Source organism: Rhinolophus ferrumequinum, chromosome 21 (assembly GCF_004115265.2).
Source record: "Rhinolophus ferrumequinum isolate MPI-CBG mRhiFer1 chromosome 21, mRhiFer1_v1.p, whole genome shotgun sequence".
Classification (NCBI taxonomy): Eukaryota; Metazoa; Chordata; class Mammalia; order Chiroptera; family Rhinolophidae; genus Rhinolophus; species Rhinolophus ferrumequinum.
Window position 1 is genome coordinate 53,977,252 of NC_046304.1, and position 14,523 is coordinate 53,991,774.

The 14,523-nt window shown below is 56.8% G+C and overlaps 1 protein-coding gene across 2 annotated transcripts in view; it reads left to right on the forward strand.

The window, feature by feature from the left end:
- The window catches only part of RPTOR (regulatory associated protein of MTOR complex 1), a 290,023-nt gene that overhangs the window by 199,058 nt on the left and 76,442 nt on the right, over positions 1 to 14,523 (forward strand). For both annotated transcript variants that reach the window (XM_033089438.1, XM_033089439.1), the window contains exons 8-11: positions 53 to 153; positions 624 to 768; positions 5,907 to 5,982; positions 11,587 to 11,688. In XM_033089438.1, the coding sequence (XP_032945329.1) occupies positions 53 to 153; positions 624 to 768; positions 5,907 to 5,982; positions 11,587 to 11,688 (424 nt within the window). The remainder of the gene's footprint in view (positions 1 to 52; positions 154 to 623; positions 769 to 5,906; positions 5,983 to 11,586; positions 11,689 to 14,523) is intronic.

Genomic DNA, 14,523 nt, shown 5'->3' on the forward strand with positions numbered 1-14,523 from the left:
CCCCTCCGTCACCTGGCTCGGTAGTCACTGATGGACCCACTGTGTCTCCTAGGATCCCCGGCCGGCTGAATGACAGGAGGACCCCTCTGGGCGAGCTGAACTGGATCTTCACGGCCATCACCGACACCATCGCGTGGAACGTGCTCCCTCGGGGTGAGGCTGCAGCCCCGGCCTGGGGGTGGGGGGAGGCCTGCAGGCCGGGAGCAGGACACACTGCGGGGGACGTGAGAGGGCGACATGGAGCAGGGCTTCTCCCCAGGGAGGGAGCGACGGGGCACGAAGGGCAGACGGGGAGGAGCCTCGGGAGCTCCGTGAGCTGAGCCGGGCCACGTGGCAGGAATGCGCCCCTTTCCGGGCAGCTTCAGGGCTCGTCCCCGTCATCGCTGGCACCGCCCGTGCTCCTTACAGCCGCCGTCGCGGCGGGAGACGCGTCGATGGGCCGGGGGTGGGAGCTTGTCCACATTACGCGTGTGCGCGTGCACCTACGCACCGACGGTGCAAAGTGTGCCTGTTGGTCCCCACTTGATTGTCAACGTTTCTGACGGAAGTGGGTTTGTGGATTTGTCTTTACACGCGGGACACGCGTCGCTGAAGTCGCCGTCTTACCGTTTCTCTGCCCTCAGACCTGTTCCAGAAGCTCTTCAGGCAGGACCTGCTGGTGGCGAGTCTGTTTCGCAATTTCCTCCTGGCGGAAAGGGTCATGAGGTCCTGCAACTGCACCCCGGTCAGCAGCCCGCGCCTGCCGCCCACCTACATGCACGCCATGTGGTAAGTGGCCCGCGGCCCGCCGGCTCCGGTCCCGCCACAGCGCGGGTGCGCTCGGCTGTGCGCGTGCTGCCGGGGGTCGTGGCGTGGCGTGCCGGCAGCCCGGGGGTTTCCGGACCGGGAGGGCGCCTCGCCCCGCAGCCCCCGCGAGCCTGTCACCGGGGGCAGGTGGTGCAGGACGGGGGACGGCTGTTGGGAAAAGCATCTGCCGGCGGCATTCACGAAGCAGCCCTGGAATTAACCTGTGCGCTCGTGGCCAGTGCACGTGCTCACTGCACGCACGCGCGTACGCACGCACGCTAGCTCGCTCACACTACGCACGCACGCGCTCATGCACGCACGTATGTATGCTCGCACGCACGCATGCACGCACGGATGTATGCACGCACGTATGTATGCACGCACGTACGCACGTACGTATGTGCACGCACGTACGCACGCTAGCTCGCACACGTACGTACGCACGCACGCACGCGTCCCCACACAGATGCGCACGAGTGTGGTCTTCACAGCTGCCCATTGCACCTTTCCCCCAAAACTGGGGAACTGCCGTCAGCACTGCGCATAGTCGGACGATCCCCGCGGCGTGAGGCGTCCTGAGCCTCGGCGGTGCATCCGAAGGCTGCAGGTTCCTCCTGTTTCCTTGCGTCTTAGCGCAGAGTCTGAGGCAGTGCTGAACGGGGTGGTGGAAGGAGAACGGGTCTCGCTCACACCCGTCCGTGGGAGAAACCCCAATGCAGGTATTTAAAAAGAGCCGTTCACTTGGGTTCAACCTGAAGAGCATTTCATGGTGTGTTTTCATGCTCAGGTTTATTTCAGCTGGTGATTTCTTTTTTTAAAGATTTTTTTATTGGGGAAGAGGAACAGGGCTTTATTGGAGAACAGTGTGCACTTCCAGGAAGTTTTTCCAAGTCAAGTTGTTGTCCTTTCAATCTTAGCTGTGGAGGGCGCAGCGCAGCTCCAGGTCCAGTGGCCGTTGTTAGTTGCAGGGGGCGCAGCCCACCATCCCTTGTGGGAGTCGAACCGGCAACCCTGTGGTTGAGAGCCCACTGGCCCATGTGGGAATCGAACCGGCGGCCTTCAGAGTTAGGAGCACGGAGCTCTAACCGCCTGAGCCACCGGGCCGGCCCCAGCTGGTGATTTTCTTTTTAAATATGTGTGCAACCCCTTTTCTCTGACCCTGGAAGCCCAGAGAACCAAGAGGACTTTGTAAGCTAACTGCCTCTCATTCACTCAAGGAAAATCGGAAACGACCATTCTTATCTGTGCAGTAAAGAAAGCTGCACTGTGCTGGCCAGAAAAGGTTAAAACACGCATCACCCCTAAGCTTTTTAGGACTTTACAGACTAATACAGAGAACGCTGATATGGCGAAACCCAGAAGTAGGAAGAGAGGTCTCCGAAGACCCAGCCATGTAGCAACCTCAGCCATGTGTGAACGGAATGGCAGACCACGGCAAATCCCATTTCCCCAAATCCGTGAAGACTGGAATTGGATGAGAATTGTTTGAATAGCCTTTGTAAGACTTGGAATGAATAATTAGAACGAGGACCCACGTTTCTGGAAGAGTAGATCTTCACAAGAGCCTTATTCCCATGAGAAAAGCAGTGCCTGAAATCCTTTTCTGTTCCTTCTGAACCAGACTTATAAAACACCTTTTATTTTAAAAAGGAAAAAAGAAAAGAAAAAAGACAGGCAGAAGAGCGGAGTGGGGTCAGTGCCGCATCTGCCCATGGCCGGAAAACTAGGTACAATAGGAAGCGAGCTGCCCGGTGTAAAGGGCCTTCCGGCCACTAGGGCCTCACCACGCCACGCAGGCCCCTTAGGAGGAGGCAGTGTGGTGTCCACCTGGCCAGCCAGCAGCAAGTCCACGTCTTGGGGCATGTTTCTCTGGGTGTCAAGTGGCCTCTGTGCAATGTGCTCAGCTGCAGAGAGGTGTGCTGGGCTGGGAACAGAGCCAGGAGCAGAGCTGAGCAGAGAGCACAAAGGAGAGGCGGGGGAGCAGCACAAGGGCACAGGCTGCAGTGTGGCCACCAACATGGAAGAACAGGCCTGGGCACCAGCGGGTCGCTGTATCGATGCTGGACTGGGCTCGTCACCACTGGAGTTACCAGGGGCTTTGGGCACAGCTCGTTCCCATGATGAAACGCTTGAAATCGGTGCCCAGAGCGTTGCCCTGCCCATTAATGGACCAAAGCTTGTGGGTCCCCAGGGAGCGCTCCGCCAAGGTAGTCGGAGCTGCGCTGGGAACCAGTAATTCACCCTGCAGTCATTATATCCCTTGGGTGGTGATGGAGAGGTTGAATTCCTGGCAGGAGAGGAAGGGAACAAAGCGTAACAAAAATTGAGGTTAAAGCGCAGAGTAATACCCGTTTACACTTGGCCTCGGGCGGGTGCTAATGATGAACTGCTCAGGGCCTGTTCCTGTTTAATTTTTGATGCGAAGCCGTCAGGGAGCTGTTCCCTTTCACTTCCAATTTCAGCCGGTCCTGGAACCCTCGTGTTTCTCGGTGGTAATGACCTGTACCTTCTGTGCCACTGAGGGCGCCATGCTCGCTGACTGATGGGTGCAGCTGGAGGCCGCGCTCCTGGAAGGCTGTCGTCCCGGCCCCTCCTCAGGCGGTTGCGGCGGCGTCTCAGGCCCATTTCCTGAAACCCGGGCTGTGATGATCCGAGCAGCCCAGCGCCCCACGGAACACTCCTGAGCCCGCAGCGCACACGCCCCCAGCCCCCACGGCCGGTGCCGGTAGCAGGGCCTCGGGACCTGAAAGACTCATTTCCCCTGTCCCTCAGTGAGAACCCAAGTCCTGATGCCACACTCCCTGTGATTATTGCACCCTGGCAGATGCAGCCCGTTCTAGTGGATGCATCTGACGGATGCGTTCTCAGCAGGAGCAGGTCACCATGCCGTGCAGGTGTGCAGCTTAGTGGGGCCCTGAGCTTCTCGAATCCGACCCTTTCCTTTTGTGTAAACCACCAGCGGCCCAGAGAGGGCGGCTGGCTTGCCAGCGCCCGCCCGCCATGCTCTCCACACCTCCCCTCAGGCATCCTGCACCTTCCCCTGCACTGGTAGTCAGGTTTGACCACGTGGTGTCAGCAGGTGTCAGGTGTCCTCACTCGTTCCTTCTGCCCTCCTGTCCTCTGTCACTCAGACAGCTGCGCCCCTACAGTTGATGGCCCCGAGCAGCTCGTCTGCATCCCTCCCAATGATCTAAGGGACGCCCCTGCCCTGTGGCTTCCTGTCATGTGGCAGTCTCCCGAGCCTCTGTGCACAAATGAAAACACAGCCATCCTGGGCTGCTTTCCTGCATGAAAATGTGTGCAGCACGTGGTCCCCAGTGCGTGGACCTAGGTTGGGGCCAGCCCTGAGGAGCCATGGCCTCATGGTGACAATGGTCACACTTCTTGGGATGGTCACCCCTGGCTGATGCGGTTTCTCTGTTTGTGGAGGACGAGGGAGATACAGCGGACGGTGCTGAGTTCTCTCTCCGGGCAGCTGGCTCTCGGTGCTTTGTCTCAAGTCCCATTGCAGCCTCGGGAGCCTGCGGGCAGTTTGTAACGGGTTGGGATTCTTCGTCTTCGTGATTGTGATGAGATGGGCTGGACAGGGCACGTCAGCCCGCTGTACACAAGGGCGATCCCGGAGGTGCCCGCCGGCCCCGCTCGGAGCTGGGTGTGCGGCCAGCTGCCACCACACCAACCCACCTCACACCTTCTCCTCCCAACTGTGCACCCTTTTCTCCTTCTAACTCCTGACGCTGAAACTTTCTATTTGATAAAACTCAAGGCATCTTTGTGGAGCTTAATTGCAATAATTGACTTTGCTTCTGTCTTAACAAAGACTAAGTGCCTCCCTCATGGCTGCTAAACAACCAGTTTGCCTGCAGCCCGGGCATTTATTGAGCGTGTGGGAGCCGCTTATGCCTGTGCTGTGGGCACATCTGATTAGGTGCCTCTTAATGAGGTTGGTGGGGGAAGGGCGCGCTGGAGCAGAGGGGGCCAGGCTGGGAGAAAACGAGCCGTCTCGTGTATTTGAATAATGGAACGTCTTTTTGTTCATCTGAAATTCCTGCTGTTTTCCCGGGTGTTTATATTTTTCTCCTTGTTTGACCCTTCATGAGGACATCTGAGAAGGTGCCCTCGGACACACAGTTCCATTAGTCCAAGTGAACAGAACGTGGGATCCTTGAGTCTGAGGAAATTGCCCTGGAGAAGCGTGTGCAGTACTGGAAACTAAGTTGTGTACTGACCGTGACTTGGTTTCCACGGGGGGCCCATTCATAAAAGAAAGGAAAGTAGGAATGGAAGCACCATGAGGTCCATGGAACCAGGCTGCGGTCGCAGGCTGTGAAGTGAGGCAGCGACCAGCATCCTGTTTAGAACCGACCTTGCACGTGTGGCAGGGGGTGCCGCTCTCTGAGTGTCCCTTGCCCCGCCAGCGGCTCTGCCAAGGCCTTCCTGTCAGCCCAGGGCCTCACAGGGCTGTGGAAGGCAGACTCAAGCGTTAGCCCATCTCACACATGTGAGACGCCCTTCGGGAGATGAGCCGGCAGTGCCAGGCCCGGAGCTAGGCTGTCAGTCAAAGAGGCTGTTGCCCCCCTAAACCAGCACCACCTGTCTCGTACCCGAGTGGTTTGTGTGGGGCACAGGTGCAGACCACTGAGGGATGCTGGGCCCGACAGCGCTGGCAGATGCTAGGGGCTGGCGGGATGCCGTGGGCGGGACGAGGAGCATTTTGGGTCCCCCCAGCCTCACGCCAGCCCATTCCTGATGAAGTGCCTTGCCCTGACCCTGGCCTCCTGTGGCACATTGGTGTGTGACGTAGCTGCTGTCCGGCCACTCCGGTGTCACAGCTGCTCCCTTGGCGTGGGCAGGCCACTGTGCTGGATATGCTCATGTTGGGTGGGACCCACACACACTAGAAGGTGGGACAAGTCCCCTTATTTTCCCCAAACTTGTTTTTCACTTTAAAAAGAAAAGATGTCACAGCAAAATGATTTGAGCATGCTGCCAGCCACCTGTCCCTGCTCCCGTGCCCTCCGCCAGGGGCCATGGGCACAGCCGCTGCCTGCTGTGTCCGGGGCCCTCTCGTTGAAGCCAGTCAGTGATGCCCAGTGGCCGTTCCTCTCTTCTCTCCCCAGGCAAGCCTGGGACCTCGCCGTGGACATCTGCCTCTCGCAGCTGCCCACGATCATCGAGGAAGGCACTGCATTTCGGGTGAGTCCCTCCGGTGCCCTGCGTGGGTTGCCCTGGGAGCTGCTTCTGTGGGCACCTGGGCTGCAAAGCGCCTGTCAGGTGGGGCGCCCAGGACATGGGGGTATCAGGCCTCGTGCACCCACTGCGCTTAGTCAGAAGTTCAAAAGAGTGTGTCAACCAGAGGTTAAAGTTAGATTCTGAGGTGGTCAGCTCTCAGGAAGTGTCTTCTGTTAAAACCTTGACACACAAATCTGCTTTCCCTGCGCCCCACATCCCGCCTTTAACGTGGGTGTCCCTGAGACGCTGCTCCCCGTGCGGTGCCTGGAAGCCTCTGAGGGCGCAGTGCTCAGCCCCCGGGACTGTGTGGGCCCCAGGCCACGTTTCCTAGGGGGTCTGCGGTCGTGGAGTCAGTGCCATTTTACTTGTGGCGCCTGAGAGAGTGACTCCACCGGGGCCTCCCAGCAGCTCTCCCAGGGCCCCCCTGGCTGCTGCCTGAGCGGCTCCCTTTTGTTTTGTTCACGATTCATTTCCTTAGTGTTTGCTGTGTGTGGACGCCAGGTGTGATGCCTGGTCCCTTCCACAGGAGTCCCGTGAGAAGAGAAGTTCACAGCCATCAAGTTAGAGCACCCTTAGCAACAGGTGGAGGTGGGAGGCCCGGGGGCTGGCACCCAGAGGGGTGCAGGGAGTGGGGGCGGGGCGGCCAGGCAGCCCTCCCGTGTGCCTGCGCTCTCCCACGGAGGCCAGGTTTGGAAAAGCTCGTAGGACTTTGGCTTTTACACGTGTGCTCTGTGCGTGGTTTTGTTCTGTACCGTTAGGGGATCAGAGCTGTACGTCCTCATGTGAGATCATCCGGGTCCTCTGTTCTGGCCTTCTGCCCCTGTGCCAGGCACCCTGCCCTGTCAGTGAGCTTAGAGTTTCATCTCTCATCTGCGGGAAGCGTGTTCTGCGTTGGGGAATAATTTCACCACATTTGACCGGGGGTCGGGGTCACTGAGGTGGACCTCATGCTAGCTCTTTAATGGTTTTCACTTTTTTGGAAGCCTAACTTACGTATAGATAATTCCCTGTGTCATAAGCGTGCGGCCTGACGAGAACAAGCTGCCTGGACACACTCCAGGGACCAGCACCCACGTGGAGCAGCCCCTGGAGCCCCTCCCGGCCGCCCTGGCACTGCTTTCCCCCAGGCCGCCACCACCCGCGGCCTTGTGTTCAGATGGGTGCAGCCTCCCACCCCACCGCTTTCGCACCGCTCCACAGTGTATCTCCCTCCTGTGACAGCCGCGGCGCTCCACAGCTCACTGTCATCCTAGGGCCAGCGGGCACTTGGAGTGTCCAGGGTGCGGCCCCACCGATGGTGCTGGCCGCTCCCGGCTGCTGTTGACGCCTGAGGCTAAAGAGAAAGCAGGACTGTTGGGCCTTTGTTTGAAATGTTCACAGTTGGTTCGTTATGGATTTTGCCTTAATGTTTATCTGTTGACTATTGCACCCAAGTTTTCTTTACCTCAGTGGGTGAGTTTTTTGGTGTCTCCTTAAGTTTTGTGCCTGAGGCCAGTGCCTCACTCGCCCAGCCGGCCTTGTGCCTTTGTGACAGGTGTGTGTGTGCACTAGAGGTGCAAGTTCTGGTCACAGGTGTGCGTCCCTCGGGTTAGCGGGTGCTGCCAGGCGGTGTCCCAGGTGGTGTCTGCCCACAGCTTGGGCAGTGTTCTCGCTCTGCATCCTGATGGATGATATTTTCCAGGTTTTCCCCCCTTTTGGGGATTCTAGTTTAGTGTGAAAAGGTATTTCCCTGTTTCGTATTTTTATTGGCCATTCGAATATCCTCCTTTGTAAATTCATTTTTCTCTTACATTATCTGTTTCTTGTTGATGTGTAGTGGTTTGGTATATGTTCTGAATACGAGTCCTTTGTGACGCATTGTGAATACCTTTTTTCACTCTGCAGATGTCCTTTCCAGGTATATGACACAGAGATTCGGTATCTATGTACGTTATGAAGTGATCACCACAATAAATCGTTGCCTTCCGTCACCTTACAAAGTTATTACAGTATTTCTGAGTATTTTCTCGGTGCCATTAGTTATATCCTCGTGACTTAATCATTTTGTAACTGGAAGTTTGTACCCTTTAATCTCCTTCACCTATTTCAGCCATACCCCCAACCCCGTCCCTCTGGCAACCACCAGAGTGTGTTCTAATCTATCAATATGGCTGCAAATAGTATCTTTTTAAATTTCACTTTTTATTTTGTTTATATATATTGTTTACAAGTGATTTTGTAAACTATTAAATTCACTTTTGTTCTAGTAATTTTCCTATAAATGACTGGCCTGTCTTAAAACTAAAAGAAAGCGTAGCATATCCGAGTCTTCCAGGCAGCGGTGGGAAGTGACGGACTTTTATTCACAGTGGCAAGGACCCTGTCAGCACTGGTGTTTGTTCATGGAGGGAGAGAGGCGAGGAGAAGAAGCTTGCACAGCTGACTTCCCTGAGGGTTTAAAGAGAGCCGCCGTCTACGAGCTCAGCTGTCTCACAGGTGGTTGGACATTGAATGCTCTGGGCTGTGCGGGGGTTTCTTGTCTCTTCTTGAGCAGCGAGGTTGTCCGTAAGTAGCGAGAGTATCATTCCCCTGTCGGCACACACAGGAGCCAGGATCGGTGTGTTTGGAGCGGGGACAGCAAGTGAGATGAGCAGGAAGTGTGTGGAAATAAACCAGCTTTCCTCTCTCATGTGACAGCACAAGGCCGGCTGGGTCTGCCCAGTGGTCAGGCCTGGCTCTTCGTGCTCGTAGCCGGGCTGCCCACTTTTAGTCCATGGCACGTGGTGCCTGTTGTCAGACCTGCAGACTGTCCGAGCCGTGGGCTGACAGCAGAGCAGACCGCCTGCATCAGAGTTGTCCTGGGAGGCCCTGGCCACGTAGCCACGTGACTCAGCCTGTGCCCACCACGTGTGTGAGCTCTCCTCCAGAACACTCATCCTGGGTTCCGCCTTCTCCCCACTTCCCCCCCAACTCTGCACAGTAGCACTGACACACTGCAGAGAGCATCTTGGAGACCTGGCCCACAGCATCCACTCTGAATCATTGTCCGATGCATGTGGGCTGCTCCACAGAGGGTTCTTGGAGCCTCATTCACGAGACTGAGCCACGCATGTGCTGGGCGGTCGCCGTGCTTCGCCGCTCTAGGAAGCATGGCAGCTTCAGCTCACTCCTGCAGCGAAGGCTTTTCCTTCTCGGTTGTGCTGGGTGGGGAGGTCAGAACTGCCGTCTTCCCCTCTGCCTGGAGCAGGTTCTCCAGCAGTGCACAGCCTGGTAACTGTCAGGCAGGAGCCAGCCCGACAGGGAGGGAGAGGACAGGATGGATGTGGGTTTCCCAACGGCCCCTCACAGACTGAGGGTTTTCCGTGCAGCTGTGTTCTCGCCAGACGTGGGGAGGGAGGCAGTGCTTCACAAGGTTGCTGCTTTTACACCAATTGATGAATAATTCACGGAGAAACAGGAAAATCATTTTGGAGGCTCTGTTCCAGTTCGTTCTGCCCTCCAAATTTAGTTGCCTTGATGTAAGCTGACTCTGCAGGAACGTGAATTCTTAAGTGGTGAGTGTTCTCTGCATTCTCACGAGACGCACTGTTTATGACGGGCCTGGTGGCTCTGATGGCCAGGTGTCTCCGGGAGGCGTGGAGAGAGCACACCTGGAGTGTGGCTCTGATACGCGGAGGCCCTGCCCACGGCTGACAGTGTCCACACGGCTGGAACCCAGGGATCGCAGCCGGCATCCCTCCCTTACACACAGCTGTGCCTCTGAAGTGCGGCCACCGCTCTGCCCCTGGGAAACAAAGGCGATGGGGCAGAGCCGACAGTGGGTGGGAGGCAGAGGTTTGTGATTTGGGAATTCTTTTTATTTGGGGCTCGGACAGCAGAACTATATGGAGTGAAAATGGTTCTATGAGACAGCACAACCCAGCAGGCCGTCTTCTTGGGCTCAGTTCCCAGACTTCCTTCCACGGCCGCGTCCCCCTCCCACTGGAGCCGCCTCTTCTGGGGTTTCCGTTGTCTTGCCATCGCCAGGAAAGCCATCCCCTCCACAGTGCCAGTGCGAGGACACAGCAGCCTCTACACCCCCATGGCCACTGTCCAGCTTGTCCCTCCATCACTCTGCCCTCTGGGTGCCACTGCTGGCCTGCCCCACCCACTGCTCCCAGGTCAGGCGCAGTCTTCTCACATCCTCTTTGCTCCCTGTACCCTCACTCTGAGGTCCCTGAGTAAATTGCACCTCTGGGTACACCCACGCTTGTCCACTCTGAGCCGGCACCCATACCCTGGGCGAGACTGGGGAAACCCGCTGTGCCCCGCGGTGATCAGCACCCTCGAGGGGCCTTACACGCTGCCGGTTGGTCCGACCGAAGTGCTGCCTTCGTCCCCCTCCAGCACCTCCTCCGCGACCGTATCCTCCAGGCCTGTCTCACTGAGAAACAGAAGCGATAGGAGAGAGCCTCTGCCCGTTCCCCATGCCCGCCCACAGCCCTGCCCCGGCCGGTCTGCTTTCCCGTCTCCTGTCTCCCGTTCTCGGACAGCTGCCTGTGCTCCCAGCAGCACCTGCCGACCATCTGAGCGTCACTGCCCCTCCATCGCCCCGCCCACTGCCCCTCCATCGCCCCGCCCACTGCCCCTCCATCGCCCCGCCCACTGTCCCTCCATCGCCCCGCCCACTGTCCCTCCATCGCCCCGCCCACTGCCCTTCCATCGCTCCGCCCACTGCCCCCCTCTTACCATCCTGCGTCAGTTTACGAATATGCCCCAGTCTCCGTCTTTAAATGAAATCTTCATCACGTGATTCCACGTGGTCCCCTCCTCCTGCAGCCTCACTTCATTGCTCTCCTTCCCCTTTCAGCCAGTTCCTTCAAAGGACTGTCTGTACTTGAGTCTCTGCATCACCTTTCATTCTGAGCCCACCCGAGCTGTGCTCGGCCCACTGCCACCCAAGACTGTACTTAATGGTCTCTAGTGACCTTTGTGTCACTCAGCCGGTCACAGTCACATTGAGTTCCGAATCTGAGTCCTGCCAGACGCGCCCCCAGCCTCTGACACTGCCGGCCACTCCTCCTCCTCCAGCTCCGCCCTCCGCTGGCCCTGGGTCCGCCTCACCTCCTTGGCCTCTAATGTGGAGAGTCCAAGGCTCAGCCCAGGCCCTTCCCTTTCTCACTTCACTTTCGCTTCATGGCTCTGCCCAGACCTGTGTCCGGAAGTGCAGACCGTGTGCTCTGTTGGCACTGGATGTCTTCATGCAGGTGTCCAGTGGGCATCTTTAAGTCCACGCAGCCAGACGAATCCCCATCTCCTCCCAGCAGCTCACGCCGCCGTCCCACCTCAGCTCAGGGTCCCCCCCATTCCCGGTGCTCAGACCACACGCCCTGCGTCGTCCTGGACTCCGGTCCTTCTCCCCTCCGTCCCCACGCTCAGTCTGTGCACATACTCTGCTGGTTCTCCTGTACAGTACATCGGTCTGACCACCGCTCACCACCTGCTCTGCTCCGGGGGTGCAGAGTGGTGATGGAAGTGACGGGCGGGTGGGTGTGAGGGCCGGGTGGGAAGGGCGGGTCCCTAACCCGCGCCTCCTCTGCCCACCCACAGCACAGCCCGTTCTTTGCCGAGCAGCTGACCGCATTCCAGGTGTGGCTCACGATGGGCGTGGAGAACAGGAGCCCACCTGAGCAACTTCCCATCGTGCTACAGGTGAGTCCCTCCAGCTCAGGCCAGGCTGGCTGCGCGTATCCCACGGAAGGAAGCTAGGTAACCCTCGGTGTCCTGGGGGTGGTTTATCCGGGAGGGGCATGCAGGTAGTGATGGCGTCAGGGAAAGCAGCCCCACAGACCTTCAGAGTCGTGGGAGCTGACGGCACAGTTATACCTGCAGTGCTTTCCTGGGAAAATACGTGCCGCCACCCCCCAGCCCCCATGAAACACTAATTTGGGGTGTAGCAGCCGCCCCCATGCCTCCCTTATGCATCAGGGACCACAGATGCCAATTAATCCTGGAGGAAGGCGACGCAGAGCCCTGAGCAAATGACAAATGGGCCGCTGTGGGCTCCAAACCGGGCACCTGTGGTCCCTGAGGAAATGAGCTGGGTGCCATCACTGCCCCGTCCTGGACATGCTCCCACGCTGCATGTGGTCTGAGGCTAGTCACATGGCAGCCTGTGTCACTGCACACTGCAGACCGTGCCCCACTCCGTGGCTGGGAGATCACTTTGTGGGTCCTGCCCAGCTGAGTGTTTGGTTCGTGATCAGACAGGATGTGGTGGCCAATACCGACGCCCATCCCAGGTGAGAAGAGCAGAAGTTTTCACAGAATTGCTTTTTCAGTGAATGTGTGTTCATGGGGGAGGCATGTGGGGTGAGTCGTAACATAAGGACAGCGTCAAAAGACTTTTAAAACCACGGTCAGTTTAGACACCAGGGTCTAATGACTCACTTGAGCCTGGCAGAGCTTTTCTGCAGTCAGGGTGGCCGGTTGAACATGAGGAGAAGCTGCAGCAGCAGGAGGGTGTTTACGTCTGTGTTCAGTTATGAAGTGGAGGGCACGCTGCCCTGGGGTCTTCGGTTTGGAGAATCAGCCAGTGCAGTCATCACTGCCTCAAAGAGCTACTGAGGTCCCTCGCCTCTGGGACATGGATGGGATCGCAAGCTTCCTGGTCCGCCCGTCCGAGGACTTCCTCACTCAGGCTGCTCTCCGCATCGTGCCGGAAGCACCGCCAGCCTCACCAGGCCACATGCTCGCTGTGGGTGGCTCCACCACTGAGGGTCATTTGAAAAATAGGTGAACCGTGTCCCTCTGTCACCACTGTGGACACAGCCATGTGCCTTCCTGGTGTGGGTCCACTGCCCCCGTCAGTCGCACGCTGGCTTTGAAGATCACGTGTTTGTAACAGAGCTGAGGTTTCACCTGGTTCTGGACCGGGAGCCAGGAATCTCAGCACAAAGGGTCTGAGAGGAGAAGGAGGCAGAGATGTTCAAATGCAACAGTAGCCTTCGTTGCCTCAGTAACAGGTCGGCAACAAGGTAACATCGTCTACGCTGTGTCACTGCAGATGTTCTGATGCTTTTGGTTGGTGACCGCTTTTCTGATGTTGTGAGAAGAACGCGGAAGTTGTTACTTCTTCTTACACGCTTCTGGATCAGCTTAATATAAGACTACCCCAAGTTTGCAAGATGAGCTGTGAGCAGATAAACAAATTTTCAAAACCAAAAAAAAAATAAATAAATAAAAAGGCAATAATAACAACAAACAAAGAAAACTGACCAATTGGCAGAAACCAGCGCTCTCTTCTTTAATGAGTGCAGAAAGGTGGCTGGGTGTGAATGAAAGCCAGACGGACAGGATTGTGGGGGTGGCAGTGGCGCGGGTTCCATGTTACCAGAATGTTTATGAGTGGAGCCTGTGGCCCTCCCACTGACCTCCCATTATTTCAGCAGCGGGAGGCGGTGAAGTCAGTTCTCTCCAGAGCGGGAGTGCGAGGCCGAGCGTGTCAAGTCCAGTTCTTTCAGGTCTGGCGAACATCCTCTTGTAAATGGCCTCCTATTGACTTTTTTTTAAATGTTCCATTTACAATCCACTCCCTCGGGGAAAGAGAAGACTTAATAGAGCTGACTTTCTGATGCTGAAATAAGGAAAGTAACTGTGACAGAAAAGCAGGGTGTCTCTGTGTGGTCTTCCACCGAAAAGTCACAGATTCTCCGTCATTCCCGAGGGGCCGGCTCCCAGGCGGTGCCCACTCTGGGTCAGTGCATGACCCTTTACTGAAGAAGAGACGGAATGCACAGGGGCACTTGGCCCATGGTGTCAGCTTCTTTCTCGTGAATCCAGTTCACTTCACCATGCTTTATCTTCAGGAGCTTTATTTTTGCCAAAGCCTGGACCCTGTTATCCATAAATTATCCTCTCGTGCCGTGGCGAGTGAGAAAGTGTTGTCTGAGGGAGAGAATTTCAGTACAGAGACTCCAGCTTTTCCGATCCCTGCTACTTTTCCCACAAGCCAGAGAGATAGATACCTCTCCCCGGAAACTTAAGAGGCGTTCGCTGATGAATGATCATCAGGGTCAAATGCACTGTCTGCTCTGCCAGCGGATTTGCAGCCCCTCCTGCAGACGTCAGCATGGACGTGTACTGTCACTGACAGCCCGAAGTCCTCTTTGTCCTTCTAAGAATAGAACTCCGTAGAAAGACCGGAGAGAAGACTCTGGCTGGCACAGCCCTGTGAGGCTGGGCTTGGGGTTGCTGTCCACGCTCCCTGTACACGAAGGAGCCCAGGCAGAGAAGGAGGAATCTCCAAGTTTAGAAAAGAGAGGGAAGAAAGGGATTTTAGAGGACACAGCGTGAGTACTGTACGCAGACCTGGGAGTCAGCACAACCTTTCACTAAGAGAACCGTTTGCTTTCACCGTGTTGTTTGATGTTAAATAGAATGTTTAGTCTCAAAATACAGGCTGAGTACTAGGGGTAGCAGGATGATAAGTGGGGTGTTACTGTTACATCCTCCCCAGGACCCCAGAATCTGTGGTCACCGGGGGCC